The sequence below is a fragment of the Thermobia domestica genome, chromosome 16 (genome assembly GCF_964235325.1).
Source record: "Thermobia domestica chromosome 16, izTheDome1.hap1.1, whole genome shotgun sequence".
NCBI classification, from domain to species: domain Eukaryota; kingdom Metazoa; phylum Arthropoda; class Insecta; order Zygentoma; family Lepismatidae; genus Thermobia; species Thermobia domestica.
The window spans coordinates 66,909,127-66,934,756 of NC_137469.1; the positions used below are offsets into that span (position 1 = coordinate 66,909,127).

A 25,630-nucleotide genomic window follows, 5' to 3' on the forward strand; every position below is an offset into this window, starting at 1 on the left:
AATAATACTATGTTTAAACTCAGCATCTGTTTTAAATGATGCTATAATCCCTGTTTCTTTATGTGTGTACTCAGTATCTTTAACAAACATACCATCTGCTATATTACAGTGAACATTAATTGTATCGAATGGGTGAAACTTTGGCAACTTACTTCCAATATGTGTTTTGTTTTCTTCTAAAACTTTAAGAACATTAAACCCGAGGACAGTACCTATACCTCCAATTGTAACATCATTACTATCAGTTTCTATTTTAACTCTATTTCTTAAATGATCTTCTGATAATGTTATGTTGATGGATTGAGATTTTAAATACTCATTAAGTGATTTTAAATTAATTTGTCCTTCTGGTATAAAAACTTGTCTATCACCATATGAGAAACTGCTTTCTTCTGTTGTTATGTTTGGAGTTAGATATGTACTGTAAAACCCAACTAGTCCTATACTTAAGTAGTTGCTACTGTTGTCTAATTCATAACGGAGTTTCTTCTTTAAAACAGAAGTATTACTCGTTAACTTAAATACCTTAGCCGTTTATTATATAATAAATGAATGAGTTTGATTTACCTAGAGATATTCCAAGAGAGAAAGTAATCAAGTTAATAGAAGATGTCATTCAAAAGTTAGAATACAGTTTAAAGAAGAAAAAAAGAAAACTACGAATTGTTAGATATGCATACTACACTTTGATTACGTTATCGATTATACTTTCTGCAACAACTGGGTTTATTAATATTTTTATACCTGTAACAATTTACTCAATATTAACAACGTCTCTTGCAACTGGAAGTGCTATAATAACAGGTTTGTCTTCTAAGTTAAACATAAGCACAAAAAAGATGAATATAAAACCATTGTCACTTGTATTAACTCATTTAAAGAACAGTTAGAGATGATAATAACATTAAATGGTGAAATGGATAACGAATATATAAAAGATACGTTGCTTAAGATCAGAGAACAACTTAAAGATATAAGATCATAAAAGAGTCGATTTTCTCTATAATAAATGAGTAAGAAAACTATTAATTGGGATGTAAAAGAGATGATAAAAGAGACAACAGTTAAGAAAAGAAATGGAGGACTTATACCTGATGATATTCGATGCCTTATCGTGGGTTCATCTGGGTGTGGTAAAACTTTTTTGTTATTTATTTTTTTATTACAGCCAGGTTGGTTAAACAATAATTACTTCTATATATATTCTAAAAGCATGAATCAGCCAAAGTATGAGCAATTAAAAGATCGATTTGAAAAAGCAGAACTAAAGTTTAAGAAGCAAATAGCAACGTTCTTAAGCAATAATGACTGTATTGTACCTATTGATGAATGTGAAAAATACTCTATAGTTGTGTTTGATGATTACATTTTGGAGAATCAAGATACTGTTAGAAATTACTTTACAAGAGGTAGACATAGACATTTAGACTGTTTCTATCTTGCACAAACACATTCAAAAGTACCTAAACAGCTTATAAGAGATAACGTTAACTTCCTATGCATATTCAGACAATATGATACTAATCTTAAACATGTGTATAATGAATTTGTTGGAGGAGATATGTCTTATGATAAATTTAAAGAGATATGTTCAAAATGTTGGCAAGATGATTATGGTTTTATAGTAATTGATATGACAAGGAAGGTAAACAATGGTAAGTATAGGAACAAGATAAAACACTTCTTAAACGTTTGACTTTTTTCACGTTTATTGATGTTCTTTGACGTTTATTGACGTTTGTTCGTTTTCTATATAATAAATGGATGAGAAAGATATTAATAAGAATATCAAGTTAAAGGAGTTCTTGATAAAGGACTTCAAATCTTGGAAGAAAGACAGAGCAGGTATATACGATAAATTTAAGACACAAGAACAGCCTGTAATTGATGCTATTCAAAATTTAGGAAGTGAAATCAAAGAAGTAGCAGAACAAAATAAAAATCTAATAACTGAGCTTGTTCCAGTTGTACATAAGACGGCTTCAATAGATCCTAGTCTACTAGAAACACCTAAAAAGATAACTTATGATAGTTCCCCAAGTAGTAGTGATACGCCTATAACAGGAGAAATAAAACAAATGAGAAAACAAATTAAAGACAAAGTGGAAGGAGTAGAGCCTTTAACAACAGCACAATCATTTGGTAAGATTGCAACGAAATATTATAGTAAAAGAAATGATAGTGTATTTGGAATAAGAACTGTAGAAGAAGATGGAAAAATAATAAATAAGATAGGAAATTCTGAAGTTAAAGTGAATGGTGATGATTTGATAATTAATGGTAAAACTTATAAAGGAACAGAAGGTCTATGGGAATTGTTAACGATGAATACTAATAAAACCATTGAAGATTATGACGATGACCATTTTGAACAGTACAAGGAAATAATAATAGAATCAGATGCTGCCTTCCAAAAATATAATCGAGATAAAAAAGTAGCATCGAATAGAGGTTCTAAGTACATTAATATTATCAAGCCTATTTGGGATAATTATATTAAGCCAAATTTACCTCCAACTCCTAAAAGGACTGGTGAAGGAATTAAACAATATACAGAGATACCTAAAGAATATATATGGATGGATGATGTGAGAAAGTTAATTGATCGGTTAATAGTTGTAGATGGAGAAGAAAAGGCTGGTAATAATAACTTTTATAATGAGAAAGTAGGTATAGTGAGTATGATTAATAATAAGCTTTCACAATTTATTCCTAATGATCCAAAAGGTATAGGTTATTTGATTAAGATCTTAAATACATTACCACCACGATTCTGGAATGATGAGAAGCTTGGAAAAGGACTAATGAATAAGATTTTAAACATGAAGGGAATACCAGAGTTACATATACCAGGCTTCAGATTTTGCGGGCCTTTTACGAAGCTTCAAGAAAGGTTAGAGAGAGGTGATGAAGATATTAACCCATTAGACGAGGCTTGTAAAGAACACGATATATACTACAGAGACAATAAAGATACAGAGTCAAGACATATTGCAGATAAGGAACTAGAAACTAAAGCATGGAAAAGAGCATTTAGTAGTGATGCGTCAATTGGTGAACGATTAGCTGCTTTTGGGGTTGGTAGTGCTATGAATGCTAAGGTTAAGTTAGGATGGGGATTATAAGTTTTTTAATTGTTATTATGTATGATTATTTTATGGGTATATCCCATAAAAGCGTTGTTTCAAGATTTTCTTTATAATAAATGGATAGTGTTGAGAGTTACGAGTTACAGAGCTTTAAAGCTAACACAAGAACATTTAATAATTTGAATGAAGCTAACAAAGATATTGAGTTCGATTTCGGTGTGGGGGATGGCTTTATACATCCACACAAAGCAGATTGTCACATGACTTTTGAAGTTGTTGGTGCATCAGTTGGAGGAACATTTGGTGCAAATGATACTATAAAACTTGTAGATAACTTCTTACCATTCTTCTTTTCTCAAATTGAGGTTAGAAAGCATGGAGTTGTTATAGATAAGATTGAACTACCAGGAATAACATCTACAGCTATTGGAACATTAAAGATTTCCAAACCAGAAGTTGAATATCTAAAACAAGCAGGATTTGAAACAGATGATAAACTTGGTCTAAGAAAGGACTTTAGTGTTTTGTACCCATAAGATTAATTCCAGGCTTTTTAAGTGATTATAAAGAGGTTATGTGGAAAGGTGGATTGAGAATAACATTTACAAAAGCTAACAACAATAACGATGTCTTGTACAAATGGACTGGATCAGGAGCAGGTGCAGCAGCTCCTCATGATGGAAAAATAACAATAAAAAGTATGGAGATAAGAATGCCTATTGTTGAATACGAATCTAATTATGAAAACAAGTTAAAGTTGAATATTCTTAAAGAACCTAAAATCATGTTTTCATTCCATACTTATCAATGTGTTCAGAAGACTGTTGTAGGTTCTTTCTTGGAGTTTGATGTTACTACTCAATTTAATTCTAGACAATTTGATATGCCTGATTTCGTAGTTGTAATGTTCCAAACTGATAGAAGTGGCAAACAAACAGCAGATGCAAGTAAGTTTGATCATTGTAAGGTAAAGAATATCTATCTTAAGAATGGGAGGAATGAGGTATTTCCAAAAGAATCAAGAAACTTAGATATTGCTAACAAGGATTGTTTTAAGATGTACGAAGATTATACTGCGTTTAAGAGAATAACATGTGGCAATACCGAAATGTACTATGATCCTAAAGAATTTATAGATAACAGACCAATGTATGTGATTAATTGTAGTAAAAGGAAGAATGTATCGGTAAATGAGAGAACAAACAAAGATTGTAGTAGGCTTTGCAGAAGCTGTGGCTGCTAATACTATATGCTATGCGATTTTAATTGGACAAAAGAACTTTACATATGATCCCAAGAATGAGAAAGTAGTAGAAGAGTTTTAGATAGTTAAATGTATGTTTGTATTGTTTTATGAAAGTTTTTCCATAAACGAAATTGATAAAAAATGATTAAATATTTTTGGTGAAGATAAAAATTGAAGAGTGTTCATTGATTTTCTATATAATAAATACGATGGCAAGTCATATTGAACTTTTAAATAAGCTTGGAAGTCTCGAGCAAAAACAAGTTATTGGATTAAGAGAATTAGAATTAAATACAGAATATAAGATTGTGAAAATGAAAAAGATTAAAACTAAGTTTGGAAAGAGCATTTTATTTGAGTGTGAGGAGTTTAAGGTCTTTCTTCCACGTAAATTTACAAAACACTTAACAGATAAAATGATTGATGAGATCGTTAAAGATGGAATAAAAATCAAATATACTGGTTTAAAAGATAATTATCCAACTGTTGAATTCTGTATGTAAATTTCAAATGTAAAGCGATTTTATAAATTTTTTTTCATAAACGAACATTTTCCTTATAATAAATAAGAAACTATGGCTAATTATTTGAATAAAAAATGACGTTAAAGCATTGAGATTCCTTCGCATAGATGAGTTAGAAAAAGGTAAAGCGTACGAGATAACATTATGGAAATTGATTCAAACACGTTATGGTCAACGAGTTTTAGTACATTTAGATGAGAAATATAAGACGTTATTACCACAAAGATATAATGACGAAACAGAGCAGGTGTTGAAAGACATGAAAAAATATAAGCTGTTTGTTAAGTATGAAGGTTTGAAAGATTTAGATAATGGTTATAAAATACATCAGTTTTACTTTAGAAATGAATCCAAAAAATAACAAAAATTAAACTTGTAATTTTAAGTATGTTTTAAGTATATAAGTGTTTTTATGGTTTCATTATCAATATCCGAACTTGTAATTTTTAGTATGTTTTAAGTGTATAAGTGTTTTTATAGTATCAAAACTATAAAAAACTAAGACCTTTGGATATACAGAACATAATGTCATTTAAATTCTAAAGATACATGTATAAATAAGGGATTTATTTGAGTTTTTTATAATTATATCCTTAGAGTTATGCAATTTATAAGACATTCGATAGATATTAAATTTATTTCTCTATTGATTGCCGTTTGAATTTTGAAAATCGGTTAATATTTGACGAAGTTATAACAAACTTCGAAATTTCGGGAAATTTCGGGAATTTTTTACGGGTTTATTTTTGAGTTTTCGGGAAAATGTTATTCTTTAAAAAAGTCTTAGAATTTTATGTAGATTATGGTAGTATTTTTATTTTTTCGATTTGATGAAATTTTGTAGAGATATTGAAAAAGGGGGATATCCTGTAAGTTATGCAACCATTTATGCATTTTATAAAATTGGCTATGTTATTGGTATTCATTTGCCGTTTGAATTTTTGAAATCGGTTAATTAGGGGCCGAGCTATTGAATTTTAACGTTACTTGGGGGTAAGGCTGCCAGTGTTGCCAACTCACTTTTAACAATTATCATATTTATTAGTAATGGGGTGAATTCATCCCTATATGTTTTAAAGCGATATCTTGAAAAATTAAAATCCTGGAAGGTTCCGAAAAAAATGTTGAGTTGGAGACACTGCATGGTAAAAACATTAGTTTTGTTGGCGGTTTATTTAAACAGTTTCTCGCTCATGCTAGCTAAGTAACACGGAAAGTTTTTAATTTGCATAGTTGAAGTTATCCGATCAGAAATTTTCATGAGCAACGATTGTGAATCAAGAAACGAAAGAAAGACACTCCGCCAAGAAACGTGCCGGAGATAAGTCTTTCTCAAACTGAGCAGGGAGAAAAGCGTGAGATACATTTGGCTGAACTCCAAACAGCTGCTAAAAAAGAAAGAACATGTTGCTGCTGCTATAAGACTCTATGTATATGTATATATGTATGTTGGCATGAAGAGAAGGAAAGAGAATCGGATTGGACAGTCCTGTGCTGGTACTGGAATCGTTCAAATGAATCAGTGACAGATCACCTATTCCAGTAAATGCTACATTTGTTATATTCCTTCTCATTTAATTTTTTAAAACTAATTATTAACGGATTTTCACGATTCAAGTGTCAAATGAAAGCTTATAAACTGGAGATTAAGATGCAATAAATATATTTTGTGTAGGATTTCATTGTAATATTTTAGATGTAAGTTTTTATGATTTTAAATGTCATAAAACAGTAGTTTATTTATCTTTACTTCCAATTTGAATAAGGCATCATCCTTACCCTCCATTTCAAAAATGCTTTTATATAATCAATCCACTTCTTATTATTAATATGATTGATAAAGATATGATGGTTCTTAAAACTGAAATAGTAGTCTAAATTCTTATAGGGTAATGCATTATTCCACAGCTCGTGTATTTTATTAAGATGATATTTTGCTCTTTCATCAAGTTGAACTTTTCCATTCTTATAGTCGATGTAAAATTCTAAAAACATTAGTTTGATATAATTCAGTTCGTTTTGTAAGTCTATAAATTCTTTTTCAGATAATTGTTCAGGATTTACAGCATTGTAAGCAAACGTACCCATTTTTTCTGTTTCATCATTTTGTTTGCTCATTTTATTCCGACATACTTTACACTCATCTCGTCTTGTATTTCCATTTCGAGCAAATTCTTGATATTGTTTTAATTCTCCACAAATTACACACTTTTTCATGATTTATTAAATATAAAATATCCAAAGTATTTAGCTCATTTTTGTTTGATTTTAAATGTCATAAAAGCATATTCAATCTCACTTTGGGTTATCCTTCTGTGTTAAAGTACAATAGTCAGTGGTGGCTTCATAATTTTTTTTGACAGTTAGGGGGTGGAAGGGGGAAAGGGTCTGCAGAACCTACATGTATCCCCTACTACCGAAGATCAAAAGAACAATGTTTGCTTTCTCCAAGTTACTTTCGATATTTACGTGTATTGTATATAATTGGGCTAACTGCTGACTACAAGACTAGAATGTTCCGTCCATAAAAAACGTAATGTGCTCAGTTGCACACTGTTTTCCCTTTGTAGTGCAAAATATTAACATTCCTCCTTCTCCTGTGGTGTCATCTGCTAGCAGAAAGTTTGTCTCGTCATTTATCTTCAAAATGTACACACGTTCTACAGTTTGTACCGCAAATGTTCCACTGTCTAACTATCCTACTGTGGTTTTGAACAGTACCACAAATGTCCCAGAAAGACAAGTTTTCTCATCGTACCGCAAATGTCCTGATACCGTATCGATTGAGTTTAGAGGAGTCACCACTAACCTTTACTTGGAAATTATATTTTTTGTAGAATTTATGTGTAACTCATATTAAGTATTTCTGAATAGGGATATGATATTTCATCAACTAATATAAGTTTAGTATAGAGGATCCATCACCAACTCTTGTGTAAATCTGCATTCGTGTATTATGAACAATATAAATGAGTGGCTCGGACGAACTTAATGGTAAACGCCACTTCCGGGAAATTGAGTTATTAGGTGGATTGGGTTGTGATCGAACCACAGAAGAATATGTAGGTAGTTTAATTTAGGATATGTACCTGCAGATGGCAGAGGAAGCTTGTTTGGTATGTGTCATTGCATTGAATTGTGTGGGAATTGTCAACCTTCTTTTCAATTTTACTCGAAAGTTACAAAATGTGTTCACCCAAGCCGCTCAAATATCCAAAGCTGCTGTGGGGTTTGCTCCCTCTGTAACATAAGTACCTGGGAAAATCTGGGAGTAAAGGTGACTGGAATGTGGTGAGAACTACTTTGCCTGCCATATATGTCGAAATTAAGAAAATGTAGCCCCTTACTTCCACATCGACTGTAAGTCATCTGGGCTTGTACTGAATAGAGGCGACGAAATTCTAATAGTCAATGGAAGCTCTCTTGCAGATGACGCAAGTGTAGCAAGTATAGCATTTGAAGATGTTGAGAATATAGCTTTCAACGAAAAATGCCATGGGTTCGAGACTCAATGCAGCACGCTAGTAGGCGCGCAAACACTGAAAACTCAGAGTGCAGCTAGATTCTTAAGAAGTTACAATACATATAGAAAAGCACTACTTTCCGTGCATAATGACTATTCGTATCAATTTATTTATGCAGTGTAGTTACACTTTAGTTAATGTGCGATATTATTAGTACGATTTCTGCCAAATTGTAAGTATATAAAAGTTTACTTCAGTTATATTAAACAGATTTGTGTTAAATATAAATTGTCTGATCTTTATTTACACACACGATTTCCTATATTGAAAGTACAGATGGTGATCAGAAAAGTAGAAACACCTGAACGAAATTGCAACTTACCAGATTAATATGGTGTCGGGCCACCTTTCGCCTTCATTACAGCCTTTAAGCTAAGTGTGACCACAGGACCCAATGAAAACCATGATATGGCGGCCCACAGCATCAACGAGTCGCCGCCATGTTTCACAGTTGGGCGGAGACACTGCAGATCATAAGCTTCTTTGGGCGTTCTCCACACATAAACACGGCCCGTGGTTGGGAATAGGGTGAAGGATGACTCATCCAAACATATCACACGTTTTCAGTCTTCAACGGTCCAAGTTGCATGGTCGCGGCTCCATTTGCGGCGTGCGAAAGCGTTTTGGTCCCTGATGAGCGGTTTGGTCCGTGCAACACGACCCCGTAAGTTCATGTCATGTAATTCGCGGCGGACTGTGATTGTCGAAACAGGGCGGGGGAGGTGCTGATTGAGTTCCTCCGTCACTTGCTCCGCAGTGGCACGACGGTTCTGCGTGACAATGCGCTTTAATACCCGGCGTGACCTGTCACTCATGATTTTCTTCCGCCCACTGTTCCGCTTCCCCGATGTGGTTTTCCCGTGTGTTGTGTAGGCCGTCACCACCTTCGACACTGTCGCACGCGACACACCTAACACAGTAGCCACTCCCGTCACACTCACTCCACTTATCCGCGCACCAACAATTTGCCCTCTTTGAAAATCTGAGAGGTTTCCCATTTTACACTACCTCCGTCTGCTGCAGCCACTTGACACTGCTGTTCCACTGCGCCTGACGTCGTATGGAGATCGACCTAACACACCACCACCAGCGGTCTGGCGCTGCGGGCGCCACGACACCACTGCCAACCCATACATCTGACGTGTTGCTAACTACAGGTGTTTCCATTTTTCTGATCACCATCTGTATATGCGTATAAGAAATTTTCCATGTTTTTAGTATTTCATAATAATGTTCCTTGAACGAATATTTGTTTGAAATATTCGTACATACAAAAATATCTATAGGTGGTTTGAGATATTGATATTTTGAACAATGTTACAAAGTGATCCTTGTAAATGTTTTGATTAACGTTTTGTTAATGTCTTATTAATGTTTTAGTTAACAAACATATTCAAAATACACGTGCATTCAATTATTGAAGACAGACCTTTTCTCATTGGATTAGAACTGTCAAAGATACTTTTAAGAAATAAAAGTATAAAAATGTGCATTATCCTCTGAAAACCTGGAAAATAGGTATTTCCAGTTGCTATATCTGTAGCCTGTTCACAGCTTTGGCTGGGACTACTACTAATAACTTCGTTTACTTATCAGGTGATGTATGGTGGACGTGTGATTGATGATTTCGATCGCCGAATTGTTAATACTTACATGAGTGAATACATGGGCGACTTCTTGTTTGACGCATTTCAACCGTTTCATTTCTACCATGATGATAAAGTAGATTATGTAATTCCTCTAGATGGAATGAGAGAAGAATATATTGGTAAGTGTATTACACATTTATTAGTGTTAAGAGACAAGATACAGCATTATAATACATGTCAGCCACTCAAATATGGAGTTACATAGATACACTGGTTGTGATGTTTTCAAATTTAGCTTTGAAAGCGATCTTATAATAGTATTCACTGGAATATCACCGTATAATTATAGTATAGAGATTAGTCAGAAGTGTCGACGGGCACGGTGGCTCAGTGGTAGAGTGCTTTCTTCTGGTGCGTGGTGTCCCTGCGTCGATCACCGGCCAGTAAGTTTTTGTGGACAACATCGTGTCCGTGGGTTTTCTCGGAGTACTCCACTTTCCTCCCACATTCTCATTCCACTAATTCTTCCATCATCATTTACTTGCCTTAATCATCCGTCTCCCTTAACCTAAAAGACATAGTCGTGTGACGTTAAACTGAAAGATTTCATTTCATTTTGGAAGTGTCAAATTTAAAATAAAATGCTGTTGAAAAAATGTATTATCGTTAATTTCTCAATATAATATAAGAAGATATTTTATGTTTATTCTATAAATGTTTTATAAATAGTATATACAGGGTGTCTCAAAAGTCCACTGACATAGGGTGACTCTGTTATTATCAGAGTTACAACAAAATGTAAGAGGAGAAACCATCTCCAAATATGACGTTTTCAATCTAAAGTGATTTTTTTTTAATTGGACGAGCCGTTTGGGTTGTACACTCTTTATGTGCACAATATTAAATGAAAAAGTAATGTTACCATTTACCTGGACCCACAACATAAGTGAATGAATTTACTGTCTGTTATGCTAACGTGTCGATGGCCAACCCCAATTTCAAACATGCCCCTATTCATACTCTTACAAAATTTGTGCCCTCCTCTCCCGTCTTCCCCCCCCCCCCAGCCCCAGGTAAATGGCAGCGTTGCATTTTATTTAACATTGGCGCATAAAGAGTGTACAGCCTAAACGGCTCGTCCGATTTTTTAAAAAAAATCCTTCGTTTTAGATTGAAAACATTATATTTGGAGACGGACATTTTATTGTAACTCTGATAATAACAGAGTTACCCTACGTCAGGGGATTGTTGAGACACCCTGTATATTTTTAACGGATTTATGTACCTAAACGTTTAATTATCATAATAGTTTATATGAAGTAAGATTTTAATATTAAGTACAACTGATGTAATAAAGGTAATATATGAGGAAAATTAATGCGCATAGCTTTGGAGTAAATTTTAACTAATCTTCAAACTTGACAATATTGATGAAATATATTTCTTTCTATGATTTCTGTTGAAATAAAAACTGGTGAGGAAATAACATGAAATACTTCTCTTTTATACCATTTTAGTGGTTGTTTCATACCACTATTTAATAACATAAAGATGCAGTTACACGCAAAATTTTTGTAGAATGCCCGAAATACTTAGCCCTCGGAGGAAGTTTAAGACTACGTAATAGCATTAGTCAGGTTTTGAAGGATAATTTTGTTTTTAGTAACTGTATTGTCGTTTTATTCGTGAGATTGAAATCGTAAACTTTCTTTGAGGCTTATACTTTTACTTTCGTCTGCTTTGTTTTATCATAGCTATTGTTTTAGCTACTTGTCGTATTAACTTTTTAAAATGTTTTATTTATTTTTCTTTTAGTTTTTCTACGACCCCTTCTTTAATTGTCTAGAGAATTTTTTTTAAAAAAATATTATTCTATTATTTCATGGAGCTTGTATTCGACTTACACTTTTTTTTTGGAAGTCTTGTTTTTGATCATTGATTTAAGTTTGAACACCTTTTTATGAGAACTATTTGTCGGACATTGGTCATTCCGTGACGGAGATAAATAGCCTCGGCTCTGACGTCCTCATTAAATTCCTCAATCAATCAATCAATGTTATCACGTGTTTTGTATTTTGTTGTTCTTTTAGATTTTTCAGTTTTTTTATAGTTTTTCTTTATTATGCTATTTCATTGAGGTTTCATTCGATTTATAATTTTTCTTAGAAGTCTTATTTTTTATGTCCTTTTTTCTATTTTGCAAGTCCTTTTTCGAGCAACAACTGTATCAGCTGTTAGGATTTTCATGACGGGGTAAATAGCTTGTCTCTATTAAACATCATGATCAATCAATCAGTCTAAAGTGTTGGCGATCAAAAGGCTCATCGCACATTGAGTTAGTGTTGTCCTGTTCTATATCTAGTATTTAATGTAATAATTTAACTTTATAATTTGCTTTTAAACATGCATTTTATAACTATTAAAGGTAACTTTTGCTATTTTGTTACAGAAAGCATAGAAGATCTTCCTCTTGTCAATAGTCCAGAAGTATTTGGTCTTCATCCAAACGCTGAGATTGGTTATTATACCAATTCTGTTAAAGAAATGTGGGGTCACCTTGTAGAGTTACAACCACAAACAGGTAAGTGAACATTTTAAAGCAACAAGAAATGAATTCTTAGAACTAAATTAATTTACACAATCAATAAGGTGCATGGGATAAGTTAGAAAATGAATAAAAACTGGGCGCTGAACAGACTGATTGGAGATCAAATCCCTGAGTTCACTGGGTACGGAAGCTCGAGGCATAGAGCGAGTTTTTGGTATTTCTAATTGATTCCAAAGTTGACAGCAGCGGCAAAGGTGAAAGCGGGTGTTATAGTGTTACATATAAGGGTACAGACAGTATCATTTGAACTATTCTTTGACAGTATAAAGGAGAGAGAGAGGGATTCTCACGCATGGAGTCTATGTGATTTTATGTAAGGTGATAGCTTTTGTTAATTAACTGCAGGGATAATCGAAGTTATTGGAATGTTTTGAACGAGCATTCTTTTTATTCTTGTTTCTTATTGGCATTTGTTTAAATAACTCTTTGCTATGTTCAGGAATCCAGTAGTGCTTATTTAGAGCGCCTGTGCGGAGAATCTCTATCCTTCAATATAGAAATTTAAATCTGTGTCTATCATGCCTATAATACTAACTAATTCTATGGCCTATGAAACCCGGAGGTTTAATACCGCGTTCACAAAAGCTCTCCACTGATTTCTATCCTTGGCCAACTAGATCTAGTTTCTACTTTGTATTCCTGTTCTACGAGATCCATCTTAATATTGTCCTATCTGCGCCTAGGTCTTTCTAATAGTCGTTTTCCGAATGGATTTCCAATTAAAACTTTGAAAGCGTTCCTACTTTCTTTCATTCTGGCTACATGATCTGCCCACCAAAGCCTACTAGATTTGATGACGCTAACAATGTTTGATAAATGATATGAATTATGTAGTTTCTCGTTATGAAGTTTCCGCTATTCACCATTCCCTTTTCTCTTGGGTCTGAATATTCGTCTTAGGATTTTGTTCTCAAACAGTTTCAATCTGCGTTCTTCCCTCAGAGTAAGCAACCATACAGCCCAACTGGCATGATTATCGTTTTATATATTTTAAGCTTCAAATCCGTCGACAATTCGCGACGACAAAAGGTTTTGAACCGAATAATAACACAAATTCCCTGCTTTTAGTCGACATTTAATTTCCTTATGTCAGTCATGCCTATAATACCTATTTCATTTCTAAAGTGTGCACTGTGCGGAGGATTCTGTTCGTAACGGTGAGTAGGGGAACTGCTATGTGATGATTTTCTGTCTATATCTTGGAATGGTTAAGCCCGTCAATTTTTTGTAATGATCCTGTGAACTCAAATCAAGTAAAAAGTAAGTGTTATAGGAGAACATTTGTCTGGCTGATACATCATGGCCTTCACTTCTAATGCACTAAAGATACAAAAATTAAAGTCTAATTATCTTGTTCATTTGAATTATATAATCGTAATTTTTAAGTTATTCCTTTCTTTTTCTTGCATATAACATAACAGAGAAAACTGAAGTGCAACAAGGGAGTGATACATAAAGCATTGAAATAAAATTAAATACTTCTAGAACGAATATAGACTAAGGATTGAAATGAAGTAGCATGTGGGAACCGTATTGTTGTAACAATTAATGATCATAACCTATTAATCAATCTTTGAGTTCTAACAACTATCTTCGCTGTGCCGACCATTGCATAATTTAAATAAATTTCTTACTCAGTTTTAACAACTTCTAAAATGTAAAAAAATACGTTTACAAAATTTATCCATTGTAAATAGTGTAATGAAATTGACTTACAACAAAGACTACTTTTTTGAGTTCAGAAATGTTCACACATTCAGATGTGCTTGGGGTAGAAGTCTCAGTAGTGGCTTCCGAATCCAAAGTTCCTTTTACATTTCAGCCTACAAAAATGTTTATTCTTTACATTTTTACTCAATCATATTCATATACGAATATATTTTATGTTTTTTAGGTTTTGATCGTGAAGGAAAATCAATTTTTTTACGATCTTCCACAGAATTAAGTCTTTCAAAACTGAGTTTTTTTGTTATCAGCTATTTGTGTTAGGTTTTATTATATTATTGCTATTTTTTTAGTTATTTTCTTGTTATATATATACATATATATATATATATATATATATATATATATATATATATATATATATATATATATATATATATATATATATATATATATATATATATATTTCGTATTTTGTCTTCTAGTTTTTTCGTCCTGTGGTTTAATTTTTATAGTTTTCTTCTGTTTTAGTGTTTGATTTTGTAGTACTTTTATTTGAATTTGAATTACATTTTTATTTGAATTTAAATTACAACTTTTAAGAAAATTATTTTAAATTTTTAATGTACAGTATGTGACCTCATCATGACAGAGACAAAGCTTCGCTACTGATGCCCCCATTAAACGTAATAATTCATTCAATTCTTTTTGGAGTTTTCTTTCATGTTTAGTTATTATTTCTATTTTTATTATCTGTTTTCCTGTTATATATATTTTCTATTTATTTTTTCATACTTTAGCGACCTTTGTTTTAATTTTTATAGTTTTTTTGCTTCACTTTTTTAATTTATAAAACTTACATGAACTACACTTTTTTAGAAGTTTTGTTTTGAGTTTTTAATGTGCAGCATGTGTCGGCCATTGACCATATTGTCACGGGATCAAATAGCCTTGCTGCTGACGTTCTCATTAAACTTTTCATAAAATCTATACCTATAGAAGGTAAAGGTGCAAAAATATTGGTGTAACACAATTTAGCATGAATGTGTTTCGAAACGTATTTTTAAAGAACTGATTTTGTCCAAAGTTCTTTGAATAAATGCGTCAACCAGATCTTTGTGGTGTTAAAGGGAAAGCCATACTCATTACTGTTCTAAAATATTTGATATTGTTGCTAATGCAATTTAATTGATTTCAAATTAGCAGTGTTTGTGTATTCTGACTGTGTATTTCGTGTAAACAATTTCACAATTATCTATTTTCAGTCGGACCTTTAAGGAAAGTATGTAAGTATTACATCTCTACCAATTTCGTTTTGAATGCTCTATATAATGATCGAATAAGTTTGGTCATAATTTTATTGAGTGTTATGAGTGTTGATTTAGCTTTTTTCAATTGAAATTAATACCTTAAATACATTTGTTACTTTTTAAAAATTTAATGTTAAGAATTATATTTAAACATTCTAAATAATCAAATGTAGAAAATTTCGTAACAATTCTTACGTTTGTGACTTATTAAAAGAAATATTTAAAGTATGTTGGAAATTTTTAATGATTGTTTCTGGGAAATAAACACGGAGCACAACAGTTGCTTTGAAGTACGGTGCCTACTCATAATAAATCTGAAAGCATGACGGCAGTCTAACTTAATTTCTATTTTCTTTCATTTGTATATCTTGTATTCGCGTAATATCTTTAGCAAAATAGGGTCAGTATAGTGGAACAGTAGAAACATTTATGATATGGTTAAAAGATACTTGTTTTGATGGCAGAGCACGTGATAACATGATAACTTGTATGGACAACATCGTATCAATGAGTTTTCTCAGAATTATTCTACTTTGCTTACTCTTCAATTCCATCGATTGTTTTGTCATGATCCATTTATATTTGTCAGAGTGTCCTTTAGCCTACATGGCAATAACAACAGGGTGCTATATAAAAAGCTTCTTTTCATTTAATAAAATTGATAGAAACTACAAATTTAATGACATACAAAATATGAGATTTAGTTTAACTTCTAAGAATTAGATATGTTTAATTAGACGATATAGTTCGCAGAAATCCAGAAGTTTCGTAACAAAAGAATTGGTTCGATTCCGTAACAATTTTCTCACTACCCAACATATATGTTACATGCCAATGCCCTGCTTTCCCTGATTTCATTCTGGACATTATATCTTACTTTTAATATTATACATGTAAATTAATATTATACATGACTTTGTAAATTTCAAATTCAAATGTATAAAGAAAATAAAATACTTGTACATTTCAAAATATATGAAGAATGTCATCAAGTGATAAATATGTGGCAAGACAACAGTGTGCAGCTAAGCTCTACTCTAACTAAAAGTAATGGAAGCAACAATTCTAATTCCTTGTGCGGACTTAAAAAAAAAAAAAAAAAAAAAAAAAAACTAAATTATATATTGTACAAACTCGTTTATTGAATAGGACATTCCTTGTGTTAATATATATCCTACAAAGACTTAAAACCCCAATATTCATTTTGAAACACCCTGTACAATATTTTGTACCTATTTGTTTTCCCATATACTCTCCGAAATATTTTCTTCTATACCTGTCTGTAATATTTCCTATAGTGATTTGATGTAGGTCAGACTGCTTCTAAGTTTCATATTCTCCGTTCCTTATTTATTTTTAAAGTTCCACTTACAAATATTAAAGCCATTATTCACAGGAAGTATTGACAATGAAAATAAAAACTTCGGTAAGAAATCGACTGGAGGCTACTTATTCAAAAAAAAGTCGTTTTAGCAGTCGCCTCAGGGAATTGAAGAAACCTAATAAGAATAAGTCGCGGGATTCGAACACCGCTCATTTCAATTAGAAGCGAAAACTCTTAAAGTTCATCAAATTCATAAGTTTCGTTGTCACACTCACTTACAGAAAAAAAAAAAACACACACACATTCTCTTTTTAATTTTCCTTTTATGTTATTCTTAAGGCGATTGTGAGAATCAAGTGTGTCAACAACTTCTATTTGTATTGCTTTAAGCAGGGATGCAATGTCCTCCTCTGGAAAATTATGATGTATATATCTTTTTCTCTCTAAACAGGTGAAACGGGAGGAGGAATTAGCCGAGATGAATTCATTGATAACGTAGCGAAGGATATCTTGGGCAAGCTTCCCAGACTGTACGATGTTCCAGTAGTTAGAAAGAGATTTGAAATTAGGTTAACTCCTACAATAATCGTGCTTCTTCAAGAACTGGAACGTTTTAATGTGTTAATTACTGTCATGGGAAGGACGTTGTCATTATTGAGAAAGGTTAGTATCTTCATGAAACTAGATATACCGTAAAGAAACTTATCCAAAACGGAAGCGGTACGTGAGAAACGAAATTCTTTCTAGTTAAAAAAGACAAACTAGCATTTGCTTTTGGATATAGTTTATCTCTATTTGTTATACTTTCCTTTCTTCCTTTCTCATTTTTTCTCTCTTCTCTTTATGTTCTATTGCTCTAAATACATATATTTTAAAATAATCAATATATCAGGTAATCTGAAAAGGAACTCTATTAGAAGTTCTATTGTGAAATTTTAATGTGCAACTTGGCGTCGGCCATTTGCAGTTTGTGTCTCTAATAACCGTATTATCTTTTTTATTCGCGAACTTGAAACAGTTAACGTGCTCTGAGGTTTACATTTGAGACTTTTCTTATGTGTTAATATTATTGATATTTTTTAGTTATTTTCTTGTTATATCTTGTTCTTCTAGCGTTTTTTCGACTTTGTTTTATTTTATGCGTTTTCTTCTTCTTTTTTCCTTCTTCTTCTCCTCCTCCTTCTTCTTCTTCTTCTTATTATTATTATTATTTTGTTTTAATTTCTTATTTTGTAGAAGTCATAACTGAGCTACTTTTTTTTTTTAAGTTTGTTTCATTATTATTTTGATTCTTTAACGTGTAGCATGTGTTGGCGATTGACCTTATCGTGACGGGGACATATAATCTCGTTGCTGACGCACTCATTATATTATAATCAATAATTCAATTAATTTCTGCTTTACTTTACAAGTAAACTGAACTAACTGCAATTAGAAACTCAGTTCAATAAGAGCGAAAATTGTATGACAAAGGGAAACCTTTTTTTTTTTTATGTTTATTTAATAGCAAAAACGGTGACTAATTTTTGGGTAAATTCTAGGCTCTTGCTGGAGAAGTTGGAATGGACGCCGTTTTGGACAATGTGGCCACTTCTCTTTTCAATGGTCAACTTCCAGATTGTTGGAGAAGGCTTTGTCCAGCAACATGTAAAAATCTTGGAGGTTGGATGGACCATTTTATTCGAAGAGTTAATCAATACTCAAATTGGGTATGTTCCAAGACCAAATTTATTGTTTCACATGGCTATCTGATCAGTATTTCTAGTAATTAATTTTACTTACCTCTATGTTTCTTGTAACAGACAAATACTGAGAACTTCGAAATAAAGGGTTATTCAAAAAGCGCGCCGGTTTTGTTACATCAAATTATGAACTTTATTTTTCAAAACATGCTAACAAAATTCATAAACATGTTCATCACACATTCCGATTTCAGGTATGGTGAATGACGTCGGGCATATGACCACCTCTACTGCGCTGTCATATAATAACTGTTCGTGAAATTCGCTATGACCGCCTGACTAACAGCCACACTGTCACGAACTACCACAGTGTTTTGCTCGGAACGACCATTATGACGATGCCCAGAACTTTTAATGTTCACTGTTGAACCCGTTTCAATTAACTTTTCCATAAGTCTGCGAATTGTTGATTCATCCGATGCCTCATTTCGCCCTGGAGCCGCACGAAATCGCCTGACAGTGGCTTCATAACTTTCTCCGTTCTGATAAAATGTTTTCAAAATTAGCATATGTTGCGCTAATGGTTCATGGCTCTATGACTAGACACAGACTGAAGAAATATTAGAAATTCAGACTAAGGCGACAATCGGAATGTTTGTGGGTAGAGCAACAATACAAAAGAATGTCGGCAACCGAGAAATAAAAATTTGCCAGACGATCCAAAACCGGCGCGCTTTTTGAATAACCCTATATTTTGAAAAGTAGTACAGCTTTCTTCATCAGGAGACTTAGGCCCGTATTTATAAATCTTCCATAAGTGTCTCCCCTATCCACAAATCCCAGGAATATACCTAGAAAATTCCAAGGATATTGAAATATTCTTACAATATTTTAGGTATATTCTTAGAATTGTGGGTAGGGGAGTTATTAGGGGAGATATATAAATACGGGCCTTAGTCTTCTAATCAAATATGTGACGGAAGAATCTCTTATTTATTACTATTATCATGAGAGTTTGAGCTATATTATTTTTTATATATATGGAATTAACAAGTTAAAAAATAAAAGAATGAAGAACAGTGAAAATCCGAACTAGGAACAACAATATCTATACTGATAGTAGAATAATAACGTGTTTTAAAAGCAAAGATATAGTGATACTATAGTCAAGGGCACCGAAGTAGAAAGGAAAAGTGTAAATGAATGAATTAATAACAAAATAGAAAGTGGGAAATGTTTAAATATATAAGACACGCTTACAAATATAAGTGTGGTTAGCTTTGACGGTGCACATCTATGTACACTTAGTTGAGATCTCTCTAAGAAGAGGTCGTCTAGAAGCTCTGTAGGATAAGACAACTTTGGGCTCTACATTTTTAGTGTCAAAACACCAGTATCAATAGGAATAGAGATGGATTACTTTATAAGTGTAATGTAAATAGGGCCATAATTTCTATTCCCTTTGTTTCAAGTAGAGATTTCCGTATGTTGCATAGTGTCCGGATTCAAGTTTTGTATGGCTATTGTGATTCACTATGGATTTAATCATTAATTAAGATTGTTGTGATTATTAACTCTTTATTAAAATGGCTCATTCTCAGTGTAACTGACTTACTGTTTTTCGTAAAAAAAAAAAAAAAAAAAAAAATAGCTCTTAACCCCGGATTGGCTTACTAGTCATTTCCACTAGTATCATGTTACCTGAGATCAAATGTTAAAATAATATAGTTGTTTATAAGTAGCGATTAATTTACTTCACAAGTTTTTGCAACCTAAAATTAGCATTATTAAATTTAATTATTACATTCTCGTATCAAGTTTTTGTGGACAGATAAATTTTAATAAAGTTGTGTATATTATATGTACGTTTATTTTAGTGTCGGGGCAAAACTGCACCTTTGATACTGTATAACGAAAAAACTAGTAGCATAAGTACACACAGCTAAAATAATAGGTGTATCTTAGGTTTTGTATATTCATACACTAATTATAAATTTTGTTGTAAATTCTTAATGAGTTTCATCAGATAGCACACAAATACCCATGAGTTCCACCAGCAGGAAGTTGGAACGTTACTAGAACAATATCCGGATTTTAATGTAATGTATATGGATGGTTCCGAGAGAGATCATTCCGTTGGCTGTGCTTTCGTCACGAACGGGGATAGCTCAGACCTTAGTTTGCATCCCTCCATTCAGTATTTATTGACAAACTAGGAGAAGTTAAGCTTGCCCTTGAGCGTGTGCTTCAGCTTTCGCAACGTCATGTACCTTTTTGTACTACCTTAAAAAGCGTTATTAAAAGGCTGTAGATGTCTTTAGCAAACACGCCCTCGTGCAGTGAGATGCCATTAGCTACAGCAACAGGGCGCCGTTGTCTGCTGGATACCGGGACATTCGGGGAAACGAGCGCGGCGACATAATAGTCAAGAACGCTGCATTGGCAGATGTTGCTCTGGAGTTTTCCCTCCCGTGCACAGATCGTCATAGCTATTTTGTCCAATGTATGCCCTCTCACTAGGAACCATATTGAAACCAGGCAAATGAAAATAAGTTTTACTCTTTTAGGCAGTTAGCAGACGTCGCACATTACTCGCCGAGATAAAGTGATCCGAACACACTTGCGTATCGGACACTCTCATCTAACACATTCTTATTTAGTGCGTGGTACTAACCGCTCGTATGGTGAAAACTGCATTGCCTCATTGAGTATTCGGCACATTCTTCTAGAATGCCCAGAATACTCAGACCTCAAAGAACGTTTAGAAATGCCTGAAAATCTTAGTCAAATTTTGGATGTTATTGTTTTTAGAGACTACATTCTCATCTTTATTCGTGAAATTAGAATAACTAACGCTCTGAGGTTTTGGTTATTAAATGTTTCGTATTATGTGTTATTATATTGCTCTTTTCAAAAGTTATTTTCTTGTTATTTAAATTGTATTTTGTTCTTTAAGGCGTTTCAGACCGCTGTTTTAATTTTTAAGTTTTCTTTTCTGTTTCAATGTCTAACTTTGTCAATGTCAGTATATTAATATGTATTTAAACTATATTTTATAAAAAAAAAGTTTTATTTTGAATTTTAAATATGTATTAGCTTGTTGCTTTGTCAAACTTATGTTTGAACCATATATTTTTTTTAATCACGGATTTTCTAGAGGCTATGTAGTTAGCGTACATGCCCTTGTTTGATTTTCAGGAGGAGCTCGTGTGGTTCAGATTCCACATTAAGCTGTAGGTCCATATCTCATAGTGTCTCACTGCTATAAGAAACGCTAAACTCAAGTTTTTATTTTTTATTTTTTTTTAAATTGCAGCGTATGTCGTCCATTAGCCTTATCGTGATGGGGACAAATAGTGTTGTAAATAGAAAAAAAACCGTTCGTTTTTTTTCAGAAATGTACGTTTTTTTTAGAAAAAAAACATTGCCTCTCGTTTTTTTTCTAAATTTCGTTTTTTTTCAAATAGTCATTTGTAATGTATCTTACGTCATTTAAGTCTGAAGTATTTTTATGTAGGTGTAATTACCATAAAATGCAACATAAATTAAACACTAGAAACTGATGCGGTACAAATATTTTACAATTTATATGAGTAGTGTACCTACTAAGAATCCGGGTTTCTGTATTGTTTCACCAATATCAACGAAGAAATAAAAGTAGAAATAAAATTTTTTTTTTTTTTCGTGAAAGTAGGCCTTTAATAAGTACGAAAATAATATAACGAACAGTATAAAACGCAAATAACTTGTCTAAAGGTAAAAACTAAAACTAATTTGCCTACTAATATTTTTCTGAATATCATATATAAATAATTTGTCGACTTGATATATGATATGCATTGCTGGCTCTATCACATGTGCAACACGTGCATTTCCATGGGGCTGCAATATCTGTCATAAGTATTTTATTTAAAATAAACATTTCTTGTTGGAGACAGACTTCATGATCATGCTAGCTAAATTCACTAAGCTGACCTTCTATTTGAATACTACATTCATAAATTATGTTTAGGTCTCATTAGTTTAAGTCTCATGATCAGTGCTAAAGCAAATGGTAAAATAAATCCCAGAATAAACTGCTTGATTGTTGTCAAATACAGGAACTCAATTCTCGAATGCCTGCCCCCTTTGGTTAGTTAGCAGAGCTTCGCTTGTCTTTGTCGCAAATAGGATCGTTATCATTGAAGGTGGAAAAACTTAAAAAAAAAAAATAAATAAATAAATAAATAACAGATGTAGAAGGAAAATCAAGAAATAAAGGTAAAAGAGCTAGTTGCACTATAATTGCAAACTGATATGTTGAGATTGAAACTTGATATTGAATTCTATAAAATGGATTACCATCTTTCAAATGTATTTGCTTTATCTTTCACTAACATAATAGATTAATATTTAAAGAAAAAAACAGACACAACAATATTGTATTTGTAGTAAGTATATAAGCCTTTCTGAGTGCGGGTGTAGTTTCCTTCCCTTTCGTTGTTCATGCTGGAGTAGCATACTTAAAATCGTGACTTTTAAGATTTGTTCTTTCTGGAGAAAGAGGAAGGCGGCAAATTACATCATTGCGCGGGCGACAAATTGCCTAGGGCAGGCCCGATGATATGTACACTCATGTCCAAAATGATTGTCGCATATCTATAACTGTCTTCTTGTAAGAATATAATTTGATAATGATTTTGCAGGGTACTTTTAATATTGATGCTGTGTGTATAATCTGAAAATGTATATTTATGGTAAATTTCAAAGGAAAAGAATTATAAATACGAAAATGAGAAAGAGTAAAAGGAAATGTTGCTAAATGGACAAGAAAGTTTCATTTTAGTTTTATTGTTCTTATTTACTGCTGTTTTGACATGAAATTTTCCACATACATGTCTTTGCCGATTATACACACACTAACATTATAAGAAATACCAGGCGGATTCGTTATCAAATTATATTCCTAGAACAACATATTTATAGACATGGAACAATAATTTTGGACATGAGTGTACATACAAGACATGAATATAGAATGACATAATTTGAAGTAATGCAGGGTGTTTCAAAATGAATATTAGGGTTTTGAAACTTTGTAGTATCTATTACAATTAACTTACAATTATAAGCATTATCAAATGAAAGAATAACTCAAACAGTTTTGAACACACGCATGCCATGTATTGTTTCCTCTGTCTGCCGTTAGAAAGAGCAAGTAGCGAAGATGGAGACTAGAGACCAGAAAGCTTTGTGTGTTTTAATTTTGCAAAGACTGAATATGTAGTTACAGTGCAACCGTCTGTATGAATTGAATGTTTTGTGCCATATGGCGGAAAGTTTATGGGCCTTTCTCGCCTATTGACTCAATGTGTGCCATGTGACGAATGAAGCTCACATCAAACACTTGAAGCAAAAACTGTTTGAGGTGTTCTTTTATTTGATGTATTGTTTATAATTGTGCGTAAAATGTAATAAGTACTACGAAGACTTAATTCCCCAATATTCATTTTGAAACACCCTGCATTTCTCAGCATCAGTATTGGAACTAAGATGTAAAAAGGAGAGATTATGATTGTTTACAACAACGATATTATTATTAGTCAAGACTATAATTACTACAACAACACAAGTTAGTAGTCAAAAAAATGTAATTAAAAGTACACTCGTAACCCTTTCGGACCCACATGGCCAAAGTGACACATACGCGTGTGTCACTTTTTTAATACGCTCCTGTATGGTCACTAATTAAGATATCGGTATATATTTTTTTTTGCCAAATATGGTTGGTCCATAGTTTATCATTTTAGTTTCTTCTTCTTCTGTGTGTCGAATTTCCTTCTCAAATTTCACCCGTCAAAAATTCAAGAATTTTCGAATTTTCTTTATTACTTTTCCCCTGTAGCTTCATTCGTTGTAGAGAGACCTCCTTAAGACTTGTCAGGTAGATACGTCGGATGGATACCTAATTGTTGACATCAATTGGATGGGCTTGCGCGCAGTGTTGCCAACTACGAAAATTAAAATCTCCTTAAATTTGGGCAAAAAATTCGAAATTTTTGTTATAAACCTACCTATACGTCCCAATGCAAGTCAACTTACGCCAGTCGAACATTTGTTCTTACTGAACAAACTCGGGTACATATCGTTACAGTGGAGTAATTAGGGGACGCACAAAAAATTCGGATTTAGGTTCTAACTTGATTTTCCCTACTTTTCTGTTTTATCGATATATATTTTTGGTAATTAAAAGCATTGTTTCTTAAATATCGCCATGATACTTATAGGATATATTAGTAATGTACCAGTGATTATTTTAAGATAGTTTTCGTCTGTCTGGTAGCAGTGTTGCCAGCTACGGAAAATTTTAATTCAAGATGTTAGGGGAAAATTACGTTTTCTTGTCTATTATATCCCTCTTGTTGACTACATAGGAACAAAAGTACCAGTATCTGAAAGTCTTGTCTTTGCCCTTCACAACGCACTATAGAAAGTTTCAATATGATAGTTAGGGGAAGTACAATTGAGGTTTACAGTAGACCTTGTTCTCTAAGTGGAAAGATAATTGATTTTTTTACGTAGACTGAAATATTTTTTAATGATCTGCTTACTTTATTAGATATCGTCACAATACTTGTAGGGTATATAATAGGGATACCAAAGCTTCTTTTAAGATAGTTTGTGTGTGTCTGCTAGCACTGTTGCCAGCTACAGAAAATTTTAATTTCCGATTTTAGGAGGAAATTTTGGAAAAATTCCCTTTTTGTCTCTATTATTTCCCTCTTGTTGGCTACATTCGAACAAACGTACCACTGTCTGAAAGCCTCGTCCTTAGCCGACACAGCGCACCATAAAAAGTTTCGGTAGAATAATTAGGGGAAGTACAGTTGTGGCTTATAATAAACCATGTTCTGTAAATGGTAAGAAAATTGTGCATTTCTGAGTTAGAATGAGATTTTTTTTTAAATTTCATGTTTACTTTGTTAGATATCGCAATGATACTTGTAGGATAAATTCTTAGGGTACCAAGGTTTACTTTCAGATAGTTTACGTATGTTTTATGGCAATGTTTCCAGCCAAAACAATTAAT

At 32.7% G+C, this 25,630-nt stretch overlaps 1 protein-coding gene across 5 annotated transcripts in view; it reads left to right on the top strand.

Moving 5' to 3' along the window:
• Nucleotides 1-25,630, top strand: part of Dhc98D (Dynein heavy chain at 89D) — a 608,487-nt gene that overhangs the window by 520,536 nt on the left and 62,321 nt on the right. For 4 of the 5 annotated variants that reach the window (XM_081742517.1, XM_081742516.1, XM_081742518.1 and 1 more), the window contains exons 74-78: nt 9,980-10,151; nt 12,422-12,553; nt 15,511-15,531; nt 17,331-17,542; nt 18,421-18,588. In XM_081742517.1, the coding sequence (XP_081598643.1) occupies nt 9,980-10,151; nt 12,422-12,553; nt 15,511-15,531; nt 17,331-17,542; nt 18,421-18,588 (705 nt within the window). The remainder of the gene's footprint in view (nt 1-9,979; nt 10,152-12,421; nt 12,554-15,510; nt 15,532-17,330; nt 17,543-18,420; nt 18,589-25,630) is intronic. The other variant, XM_081742520.1, reaches the window with a different exon arrangement.